The sequence below is a fragment of the Toxotes jaculatrix genome, chromosome 15 (assembly GCF_017976425.1).
Source record: "Toxotes jaculatrix isolate fToxJac2 chromosome 15, fToxJac2.pri, whole genome shotgun sequence".
In the NCBI taxonomy this organism is placed as follows: domain Eukaryota; kingdom Metazoa; phylum Chordata; class Actinopteri; family Toxotidae; genus Toxotes; species Toxotes jaculatrix.
Genome location: NC_054408.1, coordinates 13,376,845 through 13,398,936, shown reverse-complemented (window position 1 = coordinate 13,398,936; position 22,092 = coordinate 13,376,845). Strand labels below are relative to the sequence as shown.

General features: G+C 43.1%; 1 protein-coding gene across 4 annotated transcripts in view; it reads left to right on the top strand.

Annotated features, from left to right (window-relative positions):
* The window catches only part of LOC121194254 (plakophilin-4-like), a 75,509-nt gene extending 53,417 nt beyond the window's left edge, over positions 1–22,092 (top strand). For all 4 annotated transcript variants that reach the window (XM_041057007.1, XM_041057005.1, XM_041057006.1 and 1 more), the window contains 15 exons: positions 989–1,159; positions 3,820–4,030; positions 5,028–5,160; positions 6,588–6,801; positions 12,242–12,425; positions 13,527–13,644; positions 14,360–14,551; positions 14,828–15,001; positions 15,262–15,412; positions 16,473–16,665; positions 17,105–17,189; positions 17,587–17,704; positions 17,809–17,949; positions 19,172–19,236; positions 21,034–22,092. In XM_041057007.1, the coding sequence (XP_040912941.1) occupies positions 989–1,159; positions 3,820–4,030; positions 5,028–5,160; positions 6,588–6,801; positions 12,242–12,425; positions 13,527–13,644; positions 14,360–14,551; positions 14,828–15,001; positions 15,262–15,412; positions 16,473–16,665; positions 17,105–17,189; positions 17,587–17,704; positions 17,809–17,949; positions 19,172–19,236; positions 21,034–21,279 (2,396 nt within the window). In that variant the 3' untranslated portion in view covers positions 21,280–22,092. The remainder of the gene's footprint in view (positions 1–988; positions 1,160–3,819; positions 4,031–5,027; positions 5,161–6,587; positions 6,802–12,241; positions 12,426–13,526; positions 13,645–14,359; positions 14,552–14,827; positions 15,002–15,261; positions 15,413–16,472; positions 16,666–17,104; positions 17,190–17,586; positions 17,705–17,808; positions 17,950–19,171; positions 19,237–21,033) is intronic.

Genomic DNA, 22,092 nt, shown 5'->3' with positions numbered 1-22,092 from the left:
CCTGCCTGGAAGGGAGTTTTAATTGCAGCACTCACCTGTGTGTGTTTCTTTTTCTCACCCCTGGCACGTCAGCCTGTTGCTGATTATAGAGGCTCAGCCTTGCACCACACATTTCCCAACATCAGCTCTGACCATGTTCTGACTGGTTCACATTCTTCACTGTTTTTCCTTATTTTTTCTTATTTTTCCCATAAGGTTGTGACACGTTGAATATTTCTAGCAGTGCTATGGTGCTGTGGATTAGCAACAAAAGCTGATAGTTGTTTATTTTTGCATGTTTTATATATTTATTTTTTCTTCACTTTGCAACCAAAGCAATGGAATTTGTTTTTGGTAAGCCATGTAAAAAAAAAAAAAAAAAAGATCATTCTTAAGTGTCAGCAGCACAATATGTATAATAAATCATACAATTTCTCATAGCATATCATATTTTTTATTCATTTTTTTCCTACCCTCCATACCGCATAGTGGTTTCCATTCTTTTCCATCTAATATGAAAATTAACTCACAAAACTGAAGCTTGCTTGTGAGAGGTCACAGTGAACATCAGGTCTGCTTTTATTTTTGTCAGGGTTGCATTATGGTTGTGTGGAAATGCAGTACAGACTTTGCAAATCAGTGAACTGCATTACCATGCAACAATGACATTTACTCTGACAACAATTAAAGAGGACATGTTCTTTAATGTGATTGATTACCTAACTTTTGGAAGTCAGTGGCTGCTTAGAAAGTGGAGGCAAATAATACAAAATCTGCGAAAAATGATGTCATATAAAGCAACCCACTCTCACCCCAGTGATATAACTAATACTGTTGTCCAGAAAGAAAGTCATTCAGTGTCTTGCTCACTGACACCTTGACAGTATACATGAGAGCTGATTGACAGATTTTTGCTCTAACAGGTCTCAGACCATTGACACCACAGTCATGAGGTTGTCTGTGTAATCATTGGACCATTCTGCCATTAACCACTCTCCTACATCTACAGGAATACGGAGCTCATATGCCAGTCAACACAGCCAGCTGGGCCAGGACTTAAGGTCAGCCATGTCCCCAGACCGCCACATTGCACCAATTTACGAGGATCGGACTTTCCATGGCCCATTGTACCGCAGCCCCAGCCACACCCAGCAGGGCACCCTCTACAGGAGCACCTCAGGTTGGTCCCACCTAACTTGATAAAACTCCAGAGGACAATAACTCATGTAAGGACATGTGTCAGCAGGATATCTAAGGCACATCACACATGTCAGGGTCTACATACTGGTTACCAGGAAGAAATAATAGCTAACAAGTCTAAGTCTGAAAGGGTCCCAACGGGAGATCATAATTGCTGCATCAATGCAAAAATGGACTGCAGTGAAATGGGGAAAAAATGGGGAATTGATGCTATAGTGCACAAACAACACAGTGTTCCGTTTTTAAGTGTGTTGAGTGTGACAGATCGGCAAATTTCCAAACCTACCAGAAACTCCATTTGGTTTTCTTATTGACCTCCCTTTTCTCTCCTTATTGCTCGTGCTGTCCCTATGTCTTCACGCAGCAGACTCATGCAGGTCAAGATAAGCACTTTTCAAAGCAATTTTTCCGTTTTAACGTTTTTATTTCAAGCAGACACATCTTCACATCAAGAGCACTTTCTTTTTGTTATCTTGCACAGATGTTCCCTTTGTCTTGTCTGATTCTGGTGTATTGTCTTCCTTGGGGAACACCATTTAATGCCCTTTAGCGCTATATATGTTATGTCTTTCTTGCCTTTCTCTCTTGCTTTCTGTTTTTCTTTTTCTCCGTCATCCTCTCCTTCCCTGCCTCTCTTCCCTTCCTCTCTCCACTGTCAGACAGAAAGGGTGAGACATGAGTTAATAGGCAGATACTGATATGTCATCCTGCCACAAAGGAGTCCATTACCCGTGTGTCACACTGAGAATGAGAAGAAGGATGAAGGGGCCAGGGGACAGCTTGGTTACCCACGTCCACAACCTGCTCTCTTCCAGCTCTCCTGATGTTGGCATTCTACTCTCATCATCCCTCCTGCCTTGGATACACATGCTTAGCTTGCACTGACACACACACTCCATTCAGCCCACTCCTTGGCACACTGGAGATCTGCTTAGACTGATAAGTTCACCAATAAATGCTATTGATGCTGCGAAGAAGCCCTACAGACAAGCTACTATAATGTATTTAACCCAGCTTTATTGAGAAAAAACAAGTAGGGTGGAGCTTGAGAGGGTGTTCAATATGGAGTGTTTGTAAGAGTCAGCTCATTAGAAAAATCCAATTGGATCCAAGAGTAGTTTTTGTTATGTTTTAAATGGAATTTCAATGGGCCATTTTCCCCCACCGGCTTTCTGTCCAGTTGTGTTTCTGGAAGCGTCCACTGTACTTTTTTGTACAGGTGGGAGCAAGGTTTTTTATTCATTCATTCATTTTCTACCGCTTAATCCTCTGTCAGGGTCGCGGGGGAGCTGGAGCCTATCCCAGCTGACGATGGGCGAGAGGCGGGGTACACCCTGGACTGGTCGCCAGGGCAGTCGCAGGGCTGACACACAAAGACAGACAACCACACACGCACACACTCACACCTACGGGCAATTTAGAGTAGCCAGTTAACCTAATCCATGCATGTTTTTGGGATTGTGGGAGGTTCAAACCTCTTGCTGTGAGGCGACAGTGCTAACCACTGCACCACCGTGCCGCCCAAGGTTTTTAATGTTAAACAGAAATATTGATCCTCGGCTGAAAAAACGAGGAATGGTTCAAATGGTCCAAACAGCTCTGGTAAAATCGCTAAGCTACACTGTGTTGTTTATAATTTGTCTCCCAGTGTCTTTGGCTCCGTTAGGTTACATTTTGGGAGATAACCATATTGCAGGGTAGTGCTGGTTCCCAACACAGAAGTGCACTGATGTGAGAAATTATGTTTTTGGAGCAGCCCCACAAGTTGACGTCTTGGTTCTTGGTAGGAGGGTGTTTGAGCACGCACATGCCCAGTCCTGTTGCATAGCTGATAGAGATCTGACCAGCGCAGCAGTCACACTGCCACTATCACGTGGCTCTGGTGAGAAGGAGGGCTAAATCCAACCAGCTTGTTTATGCAGTTCTGTATTTTGTGACCCATTGTGTTAAAAAACTAGGTCATAATATCACTTGGAGCAGATTTAAAAAAAAAAAAAAAAAAGGATGATGACTGAAGCGACATGCTGTCAGGCTGAATATTGGACCTTGTCTGGAAGAATGACTTTCCTGCATGTTTGTGTTTGTGATGCTTCCACTCTACTAGTGTATCTCTGACTGTTTTTGGAGCTGGTCATGGTTTACCATCGCCTCTCTGCTGTGTTTGCAAAAGTCAGCCTAAGAGTACAGTGGCGCAAAGGAGCAAGAGGGAGGTGAAGAAAGGATTTATGGATCATCGAGCAGGTTGAGTCCTCCTGTCCTCTTTGAAGACCAGCAGGATCCCTCTGGCTAAACACAGTCTTGTAAAAACAAAACAACAAGCAAACAGGCCTTTGAAGAAGAAGACTTCTGCTTCGTGGAACCATGGGAACTGTGTTTTATCCTCAACATTTATTGGTTCCAGATTTGAGAATTTGCTGAGTCGGTCAGAAGAGCTGCATGTTTGTATTTTCAGCTTGGTTTAAAGTTATATGCTGCCAGTGTGCGTAGCTCACACCGGTTTAGCTCACAGTTTAGCTGAAAAGGTCTGAATGCTGCTAATCTTGTCAGCTCGCACGTGTTATTAATGTTGATAATTTTTCTCTAAATGGTTGTGGGGTTTTTTTTTTTTTTTTTGCTGTTGTTTTTTTGTTTGGCTCTCAGGTGTGGGGAGTCTCCAGCGGACATCCAGCCAGCGCAGTGCCATGACCTACCAAAGAAACAACTATGCGCTTAACACAGCAGCCACCTATGCTGATCCATATCGCTCAGCACAGTACCGGCCCTCCGATCCAAACTATGCTCGCCAGCCTGTTGTCATGGACGATGGTGCCACCCGCTCACCCTCCATAGACAGCATTCAGAAGGATCCCAGGTAAGAACTGGTCACTTCTTCGTAAAATGCTGTGCTTCTAAACTACTAGATGTAGCCTGAGGTTAAACCTGTGTAGCGCAGCTCAAACCAGCCTTCCAAAGGGACTACTTATGCTTACAAGGCGTCCCTGTTCTGCTGGGTCAACACTGGTGTCCACTTACTATTCAAACAGAGGGCCCCCTGGGTAGTCACACGCAGCTCTAGCCATTAAACCGGCTCTACTGTGCCTTGGCCATTTAACAATACATTCTCACATGCACTGAAGTGCTGCATCAGCACTTGTCGTACAGACGTGTGTAAGTGTAGAGAGTGGGTTGACCCCTGCAGTAAACCCGTGCTCTTGTACATTGGGAGCTTTGTTTACACCCTTTAGTGTAACTACTCGAACTACTTGAAGTGAGTGCACCGGAGGGACCGCCATGACTCAGGTCTATTCAAACAGGATTTCTCCTCAGGAAGATCTTGGAATGTGTTTTCCAACTTTGGAAGCAGTTTGACCACCCTGGGGTCTTATAGCCTATAATTCACAATGAGGCAATAGCATTTCTGCCACAACTTAAACTCCTTTTGTCACCTAGTTTCAGATCCATGTATGTAGCTGTTACTCTATCTTACTTTGCAAGTTATATTTTCTTTATCAAATGTAAGACAAAAGAAATTTAGAGAAGTAACGTGCTAGTAGATTTGCAACCAAATTTGCAAAAAGTTTTTTTAAATTGACTTTTTGCGTGTATATTTCAAGAGCAGTCAAGAAATGATACATTCTGCACTTTTTTACTTTAGTGTACTGCATACAGAACAGTAGTAATCCAAGTGTGACCAAAGTGGATTGTTACATAAAACCAGATGTGAATGTAATTTCCTGGACTTATCAGTTTGCCCTGAGGTGCTGAAGTATTCATTTTGAGGGAAACTGTGCCCTCAGTTTTTAAGGAGACAACTGTATTACTGTCTCCGTCGTCATGCTGATACCTTTGTGCCCCACCTGTGTTTCTAGGGAGTTTGCGTGGCGTGACCCAGAGCTAACAGAGGTGATTCACATGCTGCAGCACCACTTCCCTTCAGTGCAGGCCAACGCAGCCGCCTATCTGCAGCACCTGTGCTTTGGCGATAATCGAATCAAGGCTGAGGTAGGCACTGTGGGCATTGTGCTGATCGTATACTGTCTCTTAGTGGAATGACTTTACTTAACCACCTTAATTTTAGATAATTATTGCACAATATGAACATTTTTGTGCATTTATCAGTGCTAGTTGTGTCATGTTTAAAGGGAAGCTGTAGCTTATTATAATTTTTTATTTTAGAAGTTCCATCCATTTGTTCTGTTCCACTCAAATTCACCAACATCACAAAAAATTGTCCAGACCCCAAATGAAGTTATATTCATTTGGAAGCGAAAACAAAGGCTTTGCCTGTGCAGTGAGAGATTATTAGCAACATTAAGGCTCACTTTTGGTTTTATCTGCCAGTAAAGTTGATCTGCCAAATCTACTGGCTTCTCACTCTTGCCTATTGCATAATATGCCATATTTGTGTGTTTTTGCCCCATTCCAAGACCTCAGCATCATAACCAAAAGAACTGATGGCTGGGCCTATAAACCTATTCTGACAGTAATTTTCCTTTAAAAGCCAATTTTTAGCTATGCTCTAGCATCTAAGTATACTTAGTGTGTAAGTACAGCCTCACGGGTACAGCTTCCAGCCAGCATTCAGCTGATCATTTGTGAAGCCAAACCCTAGTTTTCAGTTCTGACCCTTCAGTCACAGACTCCCTCTGGATTTTCACAGTTTAGCAGGGAGCTTGTACTGCCTCCAGAGGTGTCAGCACAAGATGGGGGACAAAAAAAAAAAAAAGAACTGGAAACAACGACTCAGCAGGGGCTTCACAGCCTTTGTAGAGATTAAATCTACTGCAGATTCACTCACACAGACACCAAGACACACTCACACTGCACAGTCATATCATAAGCCAATGAAAAATGCCCACAGCATACAGCATCAGTAAAAAGAAAGAAAGAAAGAAAGTAGACATACAGGAATCCATCATTCCACGTTTTTTTTCCTTCAAACATTAAAGGTCAATCTTATCCTTTCTCAACATAATTCATTTTGGTGAAAGAGGTAGAGTTTTGATAGGAAGGCACAGACAGACGAATAAGACATCAGATATGAAGAATGTGTTTTTATTCTCTTTATTCTGCCAAATAATAGCATATTATAAAATGATTCATACTAGGCAATGAAAAGCAGGAAGCTTGTTTTGATAAGATTTTTTTTTCAAGTAGACTTCATTCTTTGCTCCAGAAGAAAATGTAAATTTAATCTTTCAAACTACCATCTCCTGTTGTTAAGGCTTTTTCTGCAGTCATAGACTAGCATTATTTTTCCAAATAATTTGTATCTGGTATGAATACATTCCCTGTGTGTAGATTCTCTTGTCATATGAATAAATTCATGATTTTGCTTTTCAAAATATATAAGCTGAAAAATTCTGACCACTAGTCAGAATCATTTCCCATCAGAAAATGGTGTGTGATCTCATTCGCCCTGTCTATAGGTGTGTCGGCTGGGAGGAATTAAACACCTGGTGGATCTGCTAGACCACAAGGTCCTTGAGGTCCAGAGAAACTCATGTGGAGCTCTGAGGAACCTTGTTTATGGCAAAGCAATGGATGACAATAAGATAGCTGTGAGGAATGCAGGAGGCATCCCAGCCCTGCTCCGCCTGCTGAGAAAGACGGTAGATGCAGAAGTGCGGGAGCTTGTCACAGGTAAGTCAGGTGGGGGAGGTCTCAAATTCTAAGCTTGATGGAGTTTTAGCCCCACATCTTTGAAAATGTGTGCAGTATTTTCCACAAAATGATGAAACTTTACAACATTCTTTCATTTCCTTTCATCAATTCAATCTAATTTGCACTCAAAAAAATGGGCAACTGAGGGCACAACAGTAAAAAAGCAACAAATCCTCACATTTAAGAACCTGCAACCAGAGAATATTTGAAATCTTTACATGGTAAATAAATGAAACAAGTGATCAATTACCAACATTGCTTTCGAATTATTGGTTGACGGACTAATCAGTAATCAACTCGTCATCTTATCCTGTATATTTTATTGAGCAATGTGGTTCATAAGAAGACACTGAATCAGCTGTCACTCATTTTGGCAATAAAATGTGTATTGATTAGTCATTTTAGACTTTAGACAGGGGGCCATTTCCGCACCAGGGCCTTAGGAGATCCATCATGGGGGTCACAGCAGGACAGGGTTGTTACACAGCCTGTGCAAAACATGATGAATTATTTACCTGATAAACCTGTTTTAGGAGAGGTAGTTACAGTACTGCGTGGAATAGGTTGCTCATGGCTTTGATGGTATCTAAATGTAGCTACATGGTTGTCTGCTCCTACATGTTGTGGTTCAATATACAATATTGCTCTCAGAGTGAATTAAGATACTCTAACTAAACAGTTAAACTGGCTGCTTACTGTGGTCTATCCTAAGATCAAAAATGTTGTACTAATTGATTCACGGAGGCTTTTCTTTAAGGTGCTTCTACTGCTGTCACCCCTGCATGTGATTCATGCAAAGAAATGAAAGCACTTTTCCACAGGATTCATATTCTTTTATTACTTAGACTGCAGAGAGGTTTAGCTCATTCTCTGTCTGAAAATTGTCCCTGACAGTCTGCTTATCAGACTCCTCTTCTTTGCATTGGACTATGTACGGCATGGTTGTATTTGTGTGTTGTCTGTGCTCTGCAAACAGGGTATAAATCCATGTTGTTTTGGATCAGGGTGGAGCGCTACAGAAATAAGCAAGCCAAGACATTTGGCTCCCAGGTGGCTGAGTCAGCTGTTTGTGCTTGACTTCAGCCCTCGCTCTAACATGGTTTCAGTCCAGCGGCCCTGAGGGAAAACAATACAGCCGGGGTACAAACAAAACACTCTGAAGCATTTGTATATTGTCTGGGAAGAGATTGTCTTCAGTTTTGTATGTAAGTGTCTATGTCTTTGCTTAACACATACCATAGGAGAAATAATCAAGTATGAACATAATTCGTCTCTGCTCACACTTGTGCCTGTGTTATAGAACAATTAAGTACACGGGTTCATGGCCGAGAACCACAAAAAAATCTCTCTCCCTACACTCCCTTCATTCAAATTTCAAAAGGCTGAACAGACATGTATTGCCCAATCAGAGACAGCAGCTTTAGTGTGAGCTCTGTTTTTCCCTTTTCATCCACTAGTCAGAGAGCCTGCTGCGGCTAATTGGTAGTGCAGGCCCCAGGATGGGGAGCAATTAGAAAAGGTCAGTACTGCTGCATCACCTCTGGTTGAATTACAGCTGATGAGAACAATCCACATAAAGAGCTTTCAGGTGGATGACAAGGGCACCCCACACCATAGCTTTAAGTGGAGCAAATAGAGCTCAATCACTCACCCACAGCTCCTTTCCACTTACGAAGCACAGTTTGAGCAATACTAACAATCTGAATTATAACACCTTCTCAAGCAGTGCTGTCTAAGGTAGTTAAGAAGTTCACCGGTTGTCAAGCTCCTGTTGTGTCAGTGGCTCCTTCTCGACTCCCCCCTGTGAGGTCCAGGTGTCAGCTATGCTTCATTAGGGCTAGCTACAGGAACAGGCCACCCCTTGCTACGGGTCAGGGGTCATGGTGTGGGGGACACACAACATGATCTTAGCTCCCATACCTGCCTTGTCTTCCAGCAGCTGTTGCGGTTATTGTGCTGCCTTCAAACAGCCCTTAAGCTCAAAAGGCCAAGCCCATAGCACTGTTATTAGCTCAGATAGTGGGGACACTTGACACTTGAAACTGGCACTCGCATGGACACACACTCACAAAAGCAATTTTTTGTTAACCTGTTTTTGATATTACATAAAATATAAAACAAAACACTGAAATGAAGGTGACATATTTTAACACTATCCTGCTGTTTTGTTTTTGCTTTTTCTCCAGTCTTCATGAGACCATAATAACATATGTAGTACTTTATCTAATTGACTGTGTATATTTTTGACCATGGTCAAACTACTTCCACATTTTGTAACAGTAGCGTTCTTCCTGCTTGGCATTGTTGCCTGCTGCACCTATATTGCTGCACACTGGGTCAGCTGCAGGGTCGTCAGCCGGAGCCACCATTTAATGATGTTTCGCTGCCTACCCAGAATATCTCCCAGTGGGGGAGAAGTGGGCAGTTAGGGAGGTCTCCCCACCACCCCATTCAGCTGCCCTTTTTGTGGTACTGAGCCTCAGAAACTGTCCCTCCTCCGCAGCCACAACCAGTAGCCTGACTTCTCAGCCTCCTCTGCCAGTTCTTTGATGGCCCTCTGTAGGCTTACCGCACTCATACTAGATGCACAGAGGAGTTGGAGTTCTGATTTGCTGGGTGAGTTGTTGCGGTCTAACCAGCCTCATTGCACTCCGCTGCCAGTTCAGGCTACTTGAGCTGCTTGAACTCGTGTTGCTGGTATCCACTTCTCCCAAGGGACAGAAAGTTCAGTGATGAGGATCTTCTTGGCAGCTGTGGACCACATTCTGACATCTGGTCTAAGAGTTGTTTGTGTGATCTCAGGAGTAAGCAGAGATGTTGTCTTTCCTGCTGCTGTCTTCTGTACATTCTTTCCAGGCTTAACAAAGGGAAAGAGGGGACAATGGTGATCTGAGGAGATGTTTGCCCCCCATCCCGAACTTATCCAACAGCTCTGCCAACTTCCTCAGCATCTGGTTGTGTTGCAATATGAAGCAACATTTCTAGCACATAAAGTGTGTCAGACTTGTTAGTGCTCAACACCTAGGGGTCTGATATGTGTAGATGCCTATGTATAATCAAAATAATAACTGGAGGGCCAAGTTACAGGGAAACCTATGGGGGGGGGAAAGGGAAACCTATTTTGGTACTGATATGAGTTTGAAAGCTCTTGAAAGCAGTTTGACTGTTGAGTAGATTCCATGAACTTTGGGCTGTGATGCAGGAGGTTGACAATGAACTAGTCTAGTGCCAGACACATTGCAAACTTAGTGACCAACAGTCAGCCACAGACATTCAGTGATGGCCCAATGTACCTGGCTCAGTGTTAGTTCCTGATCAGTGATCTTTTGACATTCATCCTCGCTGTATTGAATCAAAACCCCAGAACCTGTTACAGCTGAGCAGCCACAAGTCAAAAGAAATGTCCATCTAGTTTTCAGTTCAGTTAATTCTTGGATCAGTGCTTCAGCAGCTGTTACGAACATTTTAACCAGCTTCATATTTTTCAGCATCTCTTTGTTGAACCTCTCCATGATTGCACTCTCTGTAGTTTAGCTTTGGATGGACTTTGGGCCTGGGTGTGTTTATCATAGGTCAGTGTTTAAAAGCCAGACCAAGGCACCAGGGAACATGCCACTAAGCAGAGTTACTCACACAGGTCTGCTCCATTTGACTGTCAGTATTGCTGCCAGTGTTACACCACTGACATCGCTGTCAGTCACACTTCAATGATTTCTCCGGCATGCCTCCGCCTCCACAGGACTGGACTGAAATCCTGCAGAGAATTTTAATTTCTACAAATTGACATTAGAGTGGGTGTGGAGGAACTTATCTAGGGCAGGCGGATTGTGGAGTTAAAAGAACCGGGATGGTCAGTTGGTCAAGCAAGCGTGAGAATTTATGTGTTATCTCTGCATTAGTGATCCTATTTCAGGGCAACTCAAGTAACTCAAGTAGCCTGTGAGAAAGGCAAACACAGACCTGAATGTGCTTGCGCGAGGAGCAGAGCTCAATCACCACAGAAGGATTTGATTGAAATGGATTCCTCTCCCTGAGTATAGCAGTGGTAGTCCACCTGATGCTATGGTTTGGGCATGCAGCCACACACACTGATAGCAAGCTCCAATAAATAGCACATGTTCCATTTTAATGCTCAAGAGCCAACTATCACTCCACTCTCATCTTTGCCTTGATATGTTGTCAATATAAAAATGAAACAATGAAAGTTCACTTAAGGATTTTAATGGGGTTTAAAGTACTTTGACATAATCTTAATAAGGATAATGGTAAGTGAAATGACTGTTGATTAAATGACTGGCAGAAACACTGTTTGGCGGGCATGTAAATCTGTCTATATATCTTCTTGCCAGCACTGCGTCTGAGTTGGGCTCCGGAGCCATATTATGGATTATTACCATCTCCACTGGTTCAATTAGCAAGAAAGGGGAACGGCGTGTTGGGAGAGTAAACAGTGGAGGCTGAGAAAGAAGAAGTCAGGAAAATGAATAATTATTTATGACCTCTCCTGGTGAGGTGTCCTTGTAAACAAAATACATATACAAACACAGACAGAGTTCAGTGTAACAGCATGCCCTGGTCTGTAGGTCACGTACTGTGTTCTGTATTTACATACCAGGGTTAGCTAGTTGAAGAGCAAAAACAATTGCAGAAATGTAAACATCATGCATAAGTCATGAACTAATTACACTTGGACCACTAACACACATGCACGCATACTGTATATGCACTTTAACATTTTGCTGTGGCGCCACTGGATTTGAGTATTGGTCACGTATGTAGTCCTGCATCTTTACAGTTGATTCCAGCTCGTGCGGCATTAGCCTCCTCCAAGGTTACTGGTACCCTGCAGAAGTTAGCCTGTAGTATAAGCCCAGCAGCTAGAGCCATCTAATTAGAAGAACACGCTACATGCCGGCTAATCCTCGACAGATGCACCATCAAAGGCTGCCAGGACTGCTCCTGATTATCAGTGGTTACCAAAAGTATATTTGAATTGAGGGAACTGATGGCATAATTTCTAAAGACTTTACATTATTTATATTTCATTTCAAATGACTGAGCCTGTGCCATATGGATCCCCGCCTAGTCCTTTTTTTTTTCTCCTTTTTTTTCATTTCAAGCAAATAATCTTCGCCCCAAGGATATTCTGCCTAGATGAAATTTGATATGAATGTCTGATGCCTCGATGCTAGAGTCGTGGTTCATTTCTGAAGAGGAGTATTTTCACTGTGTGTGCGTGTCTGTCTCTGCTTATTTGTATGCCTTTGTTCGTGAACACATCCTCAGAAACTGAGCTATTAAAAGCACAAGTTGTTGGTTTCTCCGTTGGGTTAGCCTAACTGCACATGACAGCTGACATAACTGGAGGTTTGCGTGCCTGTTTCTCAGTGCCTGTGTTTGCATGTGGGTGTCTCCGCAGGGGTGCTGTGGAACCTGTCGTCATGTGATGCTGTCAAGATGACAATCATTCGGGACGCCTTAACGACTCTGACCAACACTGTGATCATCCCTCACTCTGGATGGAGCAGCTCCACCTTCGACGACGACCACAAGCTGAAGTTTCACTCCTCCCTGGTGCTGAGGAACACCACAGGCTGCCTGAGGTAAACCACCTGATGAACACACTTGGCACTAGCACCCCACTGTGGATATCTGATGCTATTACATCTAGTGGGCAGTGCCCTCACACTGTGGCTTAATTTTTTTTTTTTTAATTTTAATTACTTTATTGATCCCTCGTGGTGAAATTACTCTCTGCAACACACACACAAGCATGCACATGCACTAGAGACGCTGGGGCAGGGGGCTGTCTAGTGAGGCGCCCGGGCAGCTGGGGTGGATCGGTGCCTTGCTCAGGGGCACCACAGCCATGGTCGCAGAGGCAGGGGAGGCGCGTCTCCTTCACCACCTTTGCGCTTGGTTGAGGGATCGAACCCACGACCGATCTCAGGCCGGACCAAAGTCCAAAGCCGCACTCTTAGCTTGATGCGTCACGGCTGCCCCCATAATGAGGTCTTTGAAGAAAGACTGGAGAGACCCACCATAAACACATAAAACTTCATTCATTTTTAGATACCAATCAAAGTTGCATTTCCATAGCTTAGTATCAGAATGGTGTGTTTTTTATCTTAAGTAGTGGCTTTAATATCCAACATCAAAGGAAAATGACACTTTTGGTAATTGACTGGGCATGTTTTAGTCAGACAGCAAGAATTTTGACCCATCTTTGTTTCAAAGCCACCATTTCATAGACTATTACAGTCAAAGATGATGTAATAATCCCTAGCTTCTCTCCTGGGGCTTCTTCCTTTGAAGACATGCTGCATGTAGAGCTCAGCCTTTAATTGGTGACAGCCAGTTGAACTGTGTGTGTGTGTGTGTCTGTGCCTGTGTCTGTGTCTGTGTGGTTGTGCAAAGGTATGGTTATATGTGTGCACGAGCACATTTAGTTCCATATTTACTTAGTAAAGTACTACAATGACTTCAGTCAGACCACACACACGCTTCATACATTATTGATGGTGTATGGGGATGGCAAAACCCACATTACACATTCAAGTGGGACACACACAAACAGACACACACACAGCTGTCATTTTGTGTGTTTACATATGCTCATTTGTTGAGCAAAGACCCAAATCAAAGGCCTAATTTGTGTGTGTGTGCGCGTGTGTGTGTGTGCGCGCGTGTGTGCTTTTTAAAAGGAACCTGAGTTCAGCTGGTGAGGAGGCCAGAAAACAGATGCGCATTTGTGAGGGCCTGGTTGACTCACTACTCTACGTCATCAAAGCCTGTGTAAACACCTCTGACTTCGACAGCAAGGTACGCACTAAGGCACCCACACAAACACACACAGATACACACACTTAGCCAAGAGGAAAACATGCTGCCACATGATAAGAGACTCTGGGGAAAAATCCTACTTACTCTGTTTGAATCATTTTATTGCCTGTGTCTGAATGACCCTCACAGCAGCCAACAGCAAGTGTTTCATGTGCTTTGTCTCCCAAAGCACAACCCATACATGCACAATGGTGGACATTCAGAATCCAGTAGACTAGCTCATTGACCCGTTGTACAGTATATGAACATTTTTTTCACTGATTTAATTCCTACACAGCAGTAGGAATTAAATCAAATCTCTTAGACATACATCTGCGCACCGTAAAAGACATAAAAAGTCAAGTGGCTTATCTGTACTGTGGAGATCGTCTCCCGTGGGAACTGGACCTGTTCATTTTGTCAAACATATATTCTCATTGACATTCTGTGGGGTAAAGCCTGTACAGAGCTCAAGCACCGTGGAATTAAATCCATTTGCTCTGGTCCAGATATTCTTTCTAACTGGAGACCCTTGGGTTCCATATCTAATTGATTTGTAACGCAGTGAATAGCAGGGCTGTGTACCACACATTGGCTGTAGATACTGTAGCGTGCTGCACAGAGTTTATTGTATTGTAACTTTTGTCATGGTGATTTTGAAAGCCGATGCTATAGCTACCCACCCAAACCTCTTTCTTCCTCTGCCTGCCTTCAGATTGTGGAGAACTGTATTTGCACTCTAAGGAATCTGTCATATCGTTTGGAGCTGGAGATGCCCCCATCCCGACTGATTGGGGGGCAGGAGCTGGACGGCTTACTGGGCAACGAGTCACCCAGTAAAGAGGTGGATTCCAGCTGCTGGGGCAGGAAGAAAAAGAAGAAAAAAAAGAGCTTGCAGGAAGACACGGTGAGTGTGGCTCTTTTTAATAGAGGCTCAGAGTGGTATCCAAATTGTCAAAAGGTTTGCATTGTCCATTTTTTTTTCAACATGTACCGTATGTCAAGGTCAAAGGAACTTGGTGGGGTTTTTTGTAATAATAAAGACATTTTTGCAAGTAGTATGGACCACACACAGAAACCATACAGCCTATTTTGTTCTGCACTGTAAATGGTCACATCTTCAAAATTTCCAAAAAGTCCAGCCTGTGAGCAGGCTGACTAAACACTTTGGTTGTTTGTCCAGTGGGACGGTGTGGGACCCATCCCTGGCTTCTCCAAGTCTCCCAAGGGGGCAGAGATGCTATGGCACCCTGCTGTGGTTAAGCCTTACTTGACACTGCTGGCTGAGAGCTCAAATCCTGCTACTCTGGAGGGCGCGGCTGGGTCCCTTCAGAACCTGTCAGCTGGCAACTGGAAGGTACAGTACCAGTGTATTTGTGCGCACACAAAGAAATACACACATTCTCTTCTGACATTATATACACTGTTAAATGTGATGTCCTAGGAGACAAAACATCTATTCAACTGTTTAAGAAAGGATTTTACAGTTCACCTCATCAAAGTGGACGTCTGTTTTACACTTGGAATAACAAATGCTAAAAATGTGCACCTCAAGACCATCCATTTTCCTGTGTGACGTCGCGACCCTTTTAAAGTTTTAATGCCTTTTTTGTGCAGTTTGCAGCATACATTCGTGCAGCAGTGCGTAAGGAGAAAGGACTGCCCATCCTTGTGGAGCTCCTGCGGATGGATAACGACAGGGTGGTGTGTTCGGTTGCCACTGCTCTGAGAAACATGGCACTGGATGTCAGGAACAAGGAACTCATAGGTTAGGAGTCACACTGTTGCACAACTTTTCAGACTGTGATGGGTTCAGCTGGGCTGAATAAAATCATAAACAAACATGAAGATTCTTTATACTGACCTTACCTTTGCCCTGTTAAACAATGTAACTCTTGCTCATGTTGCACCGTGTTGTACATGGGTTCTTGGCTACATGCACAGTGACAATGCAAAATTCATTCACATATTATACTGATGTGCATTACAAATACATTGTCATTATCAAAATTATACTAATATCCAATAGACAGTGTAGGACATTCAGTATTGTTGAGATTTGATTCAATATTGACATGTACATTCAATGCATTACATTCAAGACAGCTTCATTTTTTGCATGACGTGCTTACTGACAACATGAATATTGTTTAACAGTGTGTTTGAAATCCATTTTTAAGACCAAATCAGAAACAGAATCAAGCTTATTTTGTGGTAATTTTTACTGCTGGTTGTTATTTTTCTTTTTATCTCACTCCAGACGTTTCTGTTCCATGAAACAGTCTCCTTCAATGAGAAACAAGTTTTTATGTGCTCTCTCTGTGTGGAATTAATGAGGAGTTACAGTTCCAGCAAGGCAGGGATGACGCCTGTAGGCAGAGGGAGGTGGAGCTGCAGTGTTGGTTTAAGGTGCTTTTGGTTGTGTGTATGTAGGAGGGGGTTGTGCTGCGCGTATCCAGGTCCTTCAGCTGGGCTGCTCTGCTGAAGGAGAGAGGGGAAACAATCCCTTTTTTAACACTAGGATGCACACACGCCAACGCCCTTGCAGTTATAATACAATGTCATTTAAGAAAACTGCCTACCTCACTTCAGTTTCAAGCAAAATGAATATATAATTTATAATACGCAAAGTGCATAATGTAGTTTAGGTCTCTGTGGCCTAAACATCCACTTAAGTTTATGTAAAAAAATTTTAAAATACGGTGAATGAATGTATGTGTGGCAACTTCCCCCTCTTCTCTTTGTGCATACACTTCTGCCCACAAACCTGCTGTACAGTGTGTCATAACGTATTAGCTGCATGTCTCGCTTTCCCTCCACCCTCTCAGGAAAGTATGCTATGAGGGACCTGGTCAACCGTCTCCCCGGGGGAAACACCACCCTGCTGTCAGACGAGACCGTGGCAGCCATCTGTTGCACCCTGCACGAGGTCACCAGCAAAAACATGGAGAACGCCAAGGCCTTGGCCGACACGGGTGGCATCGAGAAGCTGGTCAACATCACCAAGGGCAGAGGAGACAGGTGTGCTACAGCAACATGTATTTGTCCAAACGCTTTTTGTGAGTCTAGAGTACACGGGTGGTACAAACACATGCCTCAAACGTTCACCCAAACAGTTATCAGGAATATGTGGCTGGTGGCTGGGCTGCACAGACTGTCCTGGACATTGGACTGTGGGTGTTTTACCCAAACACATTCAAGCACACACACACACAGACACAGGAGTCTAAATGCTTGGAGAAGGAGAAGCCATAGCCACAGGGAAGGTGGTTTTGTGTGCATTGAGGTTGTATGTCCCTGTGGACTGATGGCAGCAGCTATTTCTAGCCCACTATATATTCAGTAATGTTCCACAGACTGAGGACACTCTTTTCCATCAATCATACTGTCCTACAATATTTACAGTGTAATTTATAATTAGGTTAATGTGATTCAAGTACTGTTTTAATATGTTTTTCAGATACTCTATGAAGGTGGTTAAGGCAGCTGCTCAGGTGCTGAACACACTGTGGCAGTACCGGGATCTCCGTACCATCTACAAAAAAGTAAGGCCATTGGGATTAATAACAACAGTAATTAATGATACCCATGATGGTTCTGTTAAACTGGCACCAGTCTAATGTTGCCTGTGCACAGTTGATAAATCATACATGTTTTAGTACACATAGTTTTTTTATATTAGTGATACTGTTACACGTGTGCAGCAAGTTTTAACTTGAAAGAAAGATGTCTTATAAATACCAAAGGTTTAGAACGTGGAAAGGTTGCTAACTGTGTCTTTTAACAATGTGGACTTACTGTGGACCACACAGCACAGTAAAATATTTCCTCTGTGACCAAAGAACGGGCATATTTAAAAATACCACACATGTGTTTTACAACATCCAGCGCTGCTCTGATTAATCAAAGCACTGCTTTTTCCTCCCTGCGCTTCCCCGACAGGATGGATGGAACCAAAACCATTTCCTCACTCCAGTGTCAACACTTGAAAGAGACAGGTTTAAGTCTCAGCCCACGCTCCCCACCAGCACCATTCAAATGTCCCCAGTCAACCACCCTGGTAGGTTCTTTCAGCCACAGGCCCGGCCAGATGAAAATAGACACCACCAGTGAAACAGGAAAACCTCTGGAATTTAATGTTGAAATGTGTTTTTCTCTTCACAGCTGCCAGTGCCACGTCGTCTCCTGCAATGCTGGGCATCAAAGAGCATAGAGACACTATCAAAGATTATCAGAGAGCACAGTCAACTATGCAATTTTATAATTACCAAGGGGACAACAGTATTCATAAAAATCAGTATACAGGTACACAAACAGTGCACACATCTGAAAGCCATTGACAGTGCATACAGCTTGTATATTAGTACTCCTTAAAATTTTATTCAATTCATATCCACTCTCTGCACCAGACTGCAATCACAGGCTACCCTCTGGTCCTCTCTGTGCAGGATGTTATCTATTTTATCCCCCCTAACACTCCAAGCAGAGTCCACGGTCACTCTCCTCTCCCTGCCAAGACACCCCTCTCTTATCATCTCCACCAAAGCCTGCGAGCCCTGAGACAGTCAAGCCGTTTTCACATATGAATTCTGGACAGTGTCCTGAGAATCAGGTCTGGGCGTCATCCAGAGTTGCTCTTTCACACACGCAGCACACAACGAGAGACTGTCCATTCTAGACGCATTCCCACCTATTGGAAACATTCACTTTGGTTTAGGCGAAGGGTGGTGGCTGCTTGGTACAGTGTGCAGGAGGCAGGATATAAATGTCTTCAACCCACCCATTCGCTCACTGTGAATTCTCCAGACAATCACGTGCTCTATTCACACATCGGCTCAGTCAGACATTACATGGACTTTGTACCAGGGAGCTAGCTAAAGTCCATTTACGTCTGGTTCAACTGATATTTGTGTTCACACATACAGCTCCTCTGGGTAATGTCTAGAAAACGTTGGGTTGCGGTGCATGTGTGAAAGCAGCTTCAGTTTGAATTTTTTTTTTTTTTTTTTTTTTTGTTGTGGTGGAGATGGTCTGCACAACAGTAAACTGGACCGAGCAGCCAGTGGTGGACACACACATTACAATGGTGCCATTGTCAGTAGGCCCAAGCTGCAGCTTGCAACTTGAGTGGGCACCGAGACTTACTACAGCCCGACGAGAGCTCCTGCCAGCCTACGCTGGTTGGTGGGAGCAAGGGGGAGGGCAAAGTAAACAAAATGAGCCGCAGCCTCCGCAGTCCATGTATTGCGTAGCAAAGTGGAAATTGAGTTTCAGGATTCCGCTGGTTGAATAAAGTGCCAGAGAAAATACCCATCCCATGGGCTGTGTAAACAACAGCACAGCAGCAGCCAGCTATCATTTGGTGTTATTTCTCTCCCCAGCTCAGCATAGCATTTTTTGATCCCGCTCTATCTAAATACAGACATTCGCCCTCTGGGTATGTGCAGACTTTTTCACAGCGTGTTTGCATTAGGTCCCACTGTTTGATGTACAGCAACACACTTTCTATTGTTGCTTTTTTTCCCAGGGTCTGGAAAGCCTTCTTCATATTACTACTCATCACCCACAAGAGAGGAGCCCAGAAGAACACAGGTGAATAAATGCTCTGAATTATCTGCTGCTGGTATGTCTGCTCTTATTCAGCCCTGCAGAGGTAGCCACTCGGGTGGGGAATAAGCTCTTATTTATGTTGTAGTTTGCATTATTAGATCAGATGGGACCAATTATTTATACAATTATTATTTTTCATACAGTGTTATTTAATTATAAAATTCTTTATACTGTAGTTAGAGGTGACTCACAATGACATAATATAATATAATATTATCACTTTAACCACATGTAACATACAGTAACACACATTCAGGACATTTAGCATAAAGTAATACAAAGTTGTTCTGTGTGGAAGTGGAGTAAACCTTTGCACCAAGGCAGCAGCTAACAATTATTTTTATTATCGATTGATCTGTTGATTATTTGTTCAATTAATTTAGCAATCAAAGTACCAGAAAACAGAAAAATGCTTGTCACAAACTCTCATAGACCAAGTCTGTCTTGTGGTGAAAGTCAAGTTTCACATTTGCGAAGCTGGAACCAGATCATTTTTGCATAATAAATAGCCTAAAAAGAATAACCAATTATTAAATTTAGTTGGTTGGTCAATCAGTTAATCAGCTAATTGCCCCAGGCCCACTATAGGTGTCATCCCATTCCTTGGAGATTCAACATTTTCTTCTAGGAAGTGTTTGATAGTATTGGTACATGGCCCTTGTTTGAGATCCTTCCACTGTACTGTATAAACCTGGCGAGGACGAGCGGCTCTTCCACCCCACTACACTAATACAAAGAGACTGACACATATTCCACTGCAGATAAATGGCGATGCTGGGAATGACCCAGCACATCAGCTATTGTCTGAGCTAGAGTGAATGTGACTGCTAGGATTGGGATAGTCTGGGTGCGTCTCAGGCACCTGTCACTGTGGGACACGTCCATGTGTGCCCATTCAGATAACGGGCACAGTGAGATGGAGGCGGGAGGGGAGAAGGGGGAGACAAAGAGAGGGTTCTCTTGTGTCCTTCATCCCATCACATTTAGACCAGCTAATGTGTGAAGGCAGTCATTATCCCATTTAATACAGACAAACAGAATTCCATCTATCATCTGGATTTCTACCATTTACCTTGAAGCAGTTTTCTGCCGCATTAGTGGCCGGAGAGCTTTGGGCTAGAAGGTGATTGATTAGCTTATTGTCTAAAAAAATCTTCAACCAGACAAAGGTGCATTTTGTTAAGATGTCCGTTTATGTTGTTACATTTTATTGCTGTTACGCAGAAGACTGGTTTGTGTTTCTAGTTTCTAGCTGTTTAGAGTAGAGACAGGAGAGTAGCACCAATCTTCTCATTTAACTCTCGGAGAGAAAGCGAATAAATATTTTTCCCAGAATCTAATTCCATTCCATTAAAGGGTAAAAGTAACACTGCCACAATAAATTTTGTCTTATGTACTGTAAAACTATAGGAGCATTATCAGAAAAATTTACTACCAATAGTAAAAGTACTTGTTAGCCCTTGTACGTCGGATTTTATTGTGCAGTACATTAAACTGCTGTTTAAAACTGTACTTCAAGTAATAATCCTTAAGATTGTTCAATTTGGCAGCACCTGTGTTACCAATGGTAATTTATTATGGAATTGGGGGTGTGAAACCTCTCAACATCCAACAGCTCCACTGATAGTAAATGCTGAAATGTCTGTCTTGTTTTGTAAGTGTTTGTTTTTTGGGGTTTTTTTTACAATGTGAATGTACTGTTACTTGTCACTGCTGGTTCTTAATCCTGTTCCAGTGAAAACCTGTTCACTGTAGTCTACCTGTCACCTTTCCTTGCAGCCTATGTATTATACAGAAGATCCCGGCAGGAGGAACTACGATACCTACAGAATGTACCTGCAGCATCCCCACAGCTATGACGACCCGTACTTGGAGGAGGTCATCACCTACCCACCCACAGTCGACTACAGTTCCCAGCCTCATGGACTGAAATCCACCACCAACTATGTGGACTTTTACGCTAGCACACGGAGGCCTTCCTACAGAGCAGAGCAGTATCCCGGTTCTCCTGACTCCTGGGTATAGGTCTGCAGATGCTCCTGTGTTACGATCAAGAACCTTCTTCGTCCCTGATTCTCATTTCAGGGTGCGAGGAGGGGCGTCTTCACCCTGCAGCAAAGGCGAAGAGCTGGCAGCACACAAGAACCGATAGACTTTTTCATGAACTTGGCTTTATAAGTGTGTTTGTTTTAAAGTGAATGTGTGTGTATGGGAGGGGGGGGAGTTCAACTGAGCGATGGCAGATGGAAAGAGATGGAATGTGTGCCAAAGAAGGAAATCAAGGAATGTTTTTTTTTTTTATATTTTATTTAGTAGAGGAAGATGGAATCATGCTGGGGGTCTGTTGAGGGACGAAACTGGACACTACCATGAAGAGACGCGTGTCCTGCCCTGTCTAGATGTTAGTTTTATTTGAATTAGGAAACTCTTAGCTGTGATAGCATGGTGAAAGGTGTGAGTCATGTGAGCAAGGGTCCGCGGTAAGAGTCAAGATGGGGAATATGTATGTGCTGAAGCCAAAATGGATCATGAACTCATAAAAAAAAAGAGAAATAAAAAATTGTAACCTAATGATGTTAGATTGTACAGAGGGATCACATTGTATCTGTACTTAATGTTGAAGCTGTGTAATGCCATGGAGTCTTGTACATTTCTTTCATTTTATTGTAAATACGGGAAAAAAAAACATGTTACCTGGTTTACACTCATCAGCACTGTTTCAAAAAATAAACTTGTGCCATGTTAAATCTCTATAGATATATAAATATGAAGAAATACGTGGGCAGAGATGGCATCATAACACAACCATGTTAAAATAATAAAAGGTCGGTTTTGTTT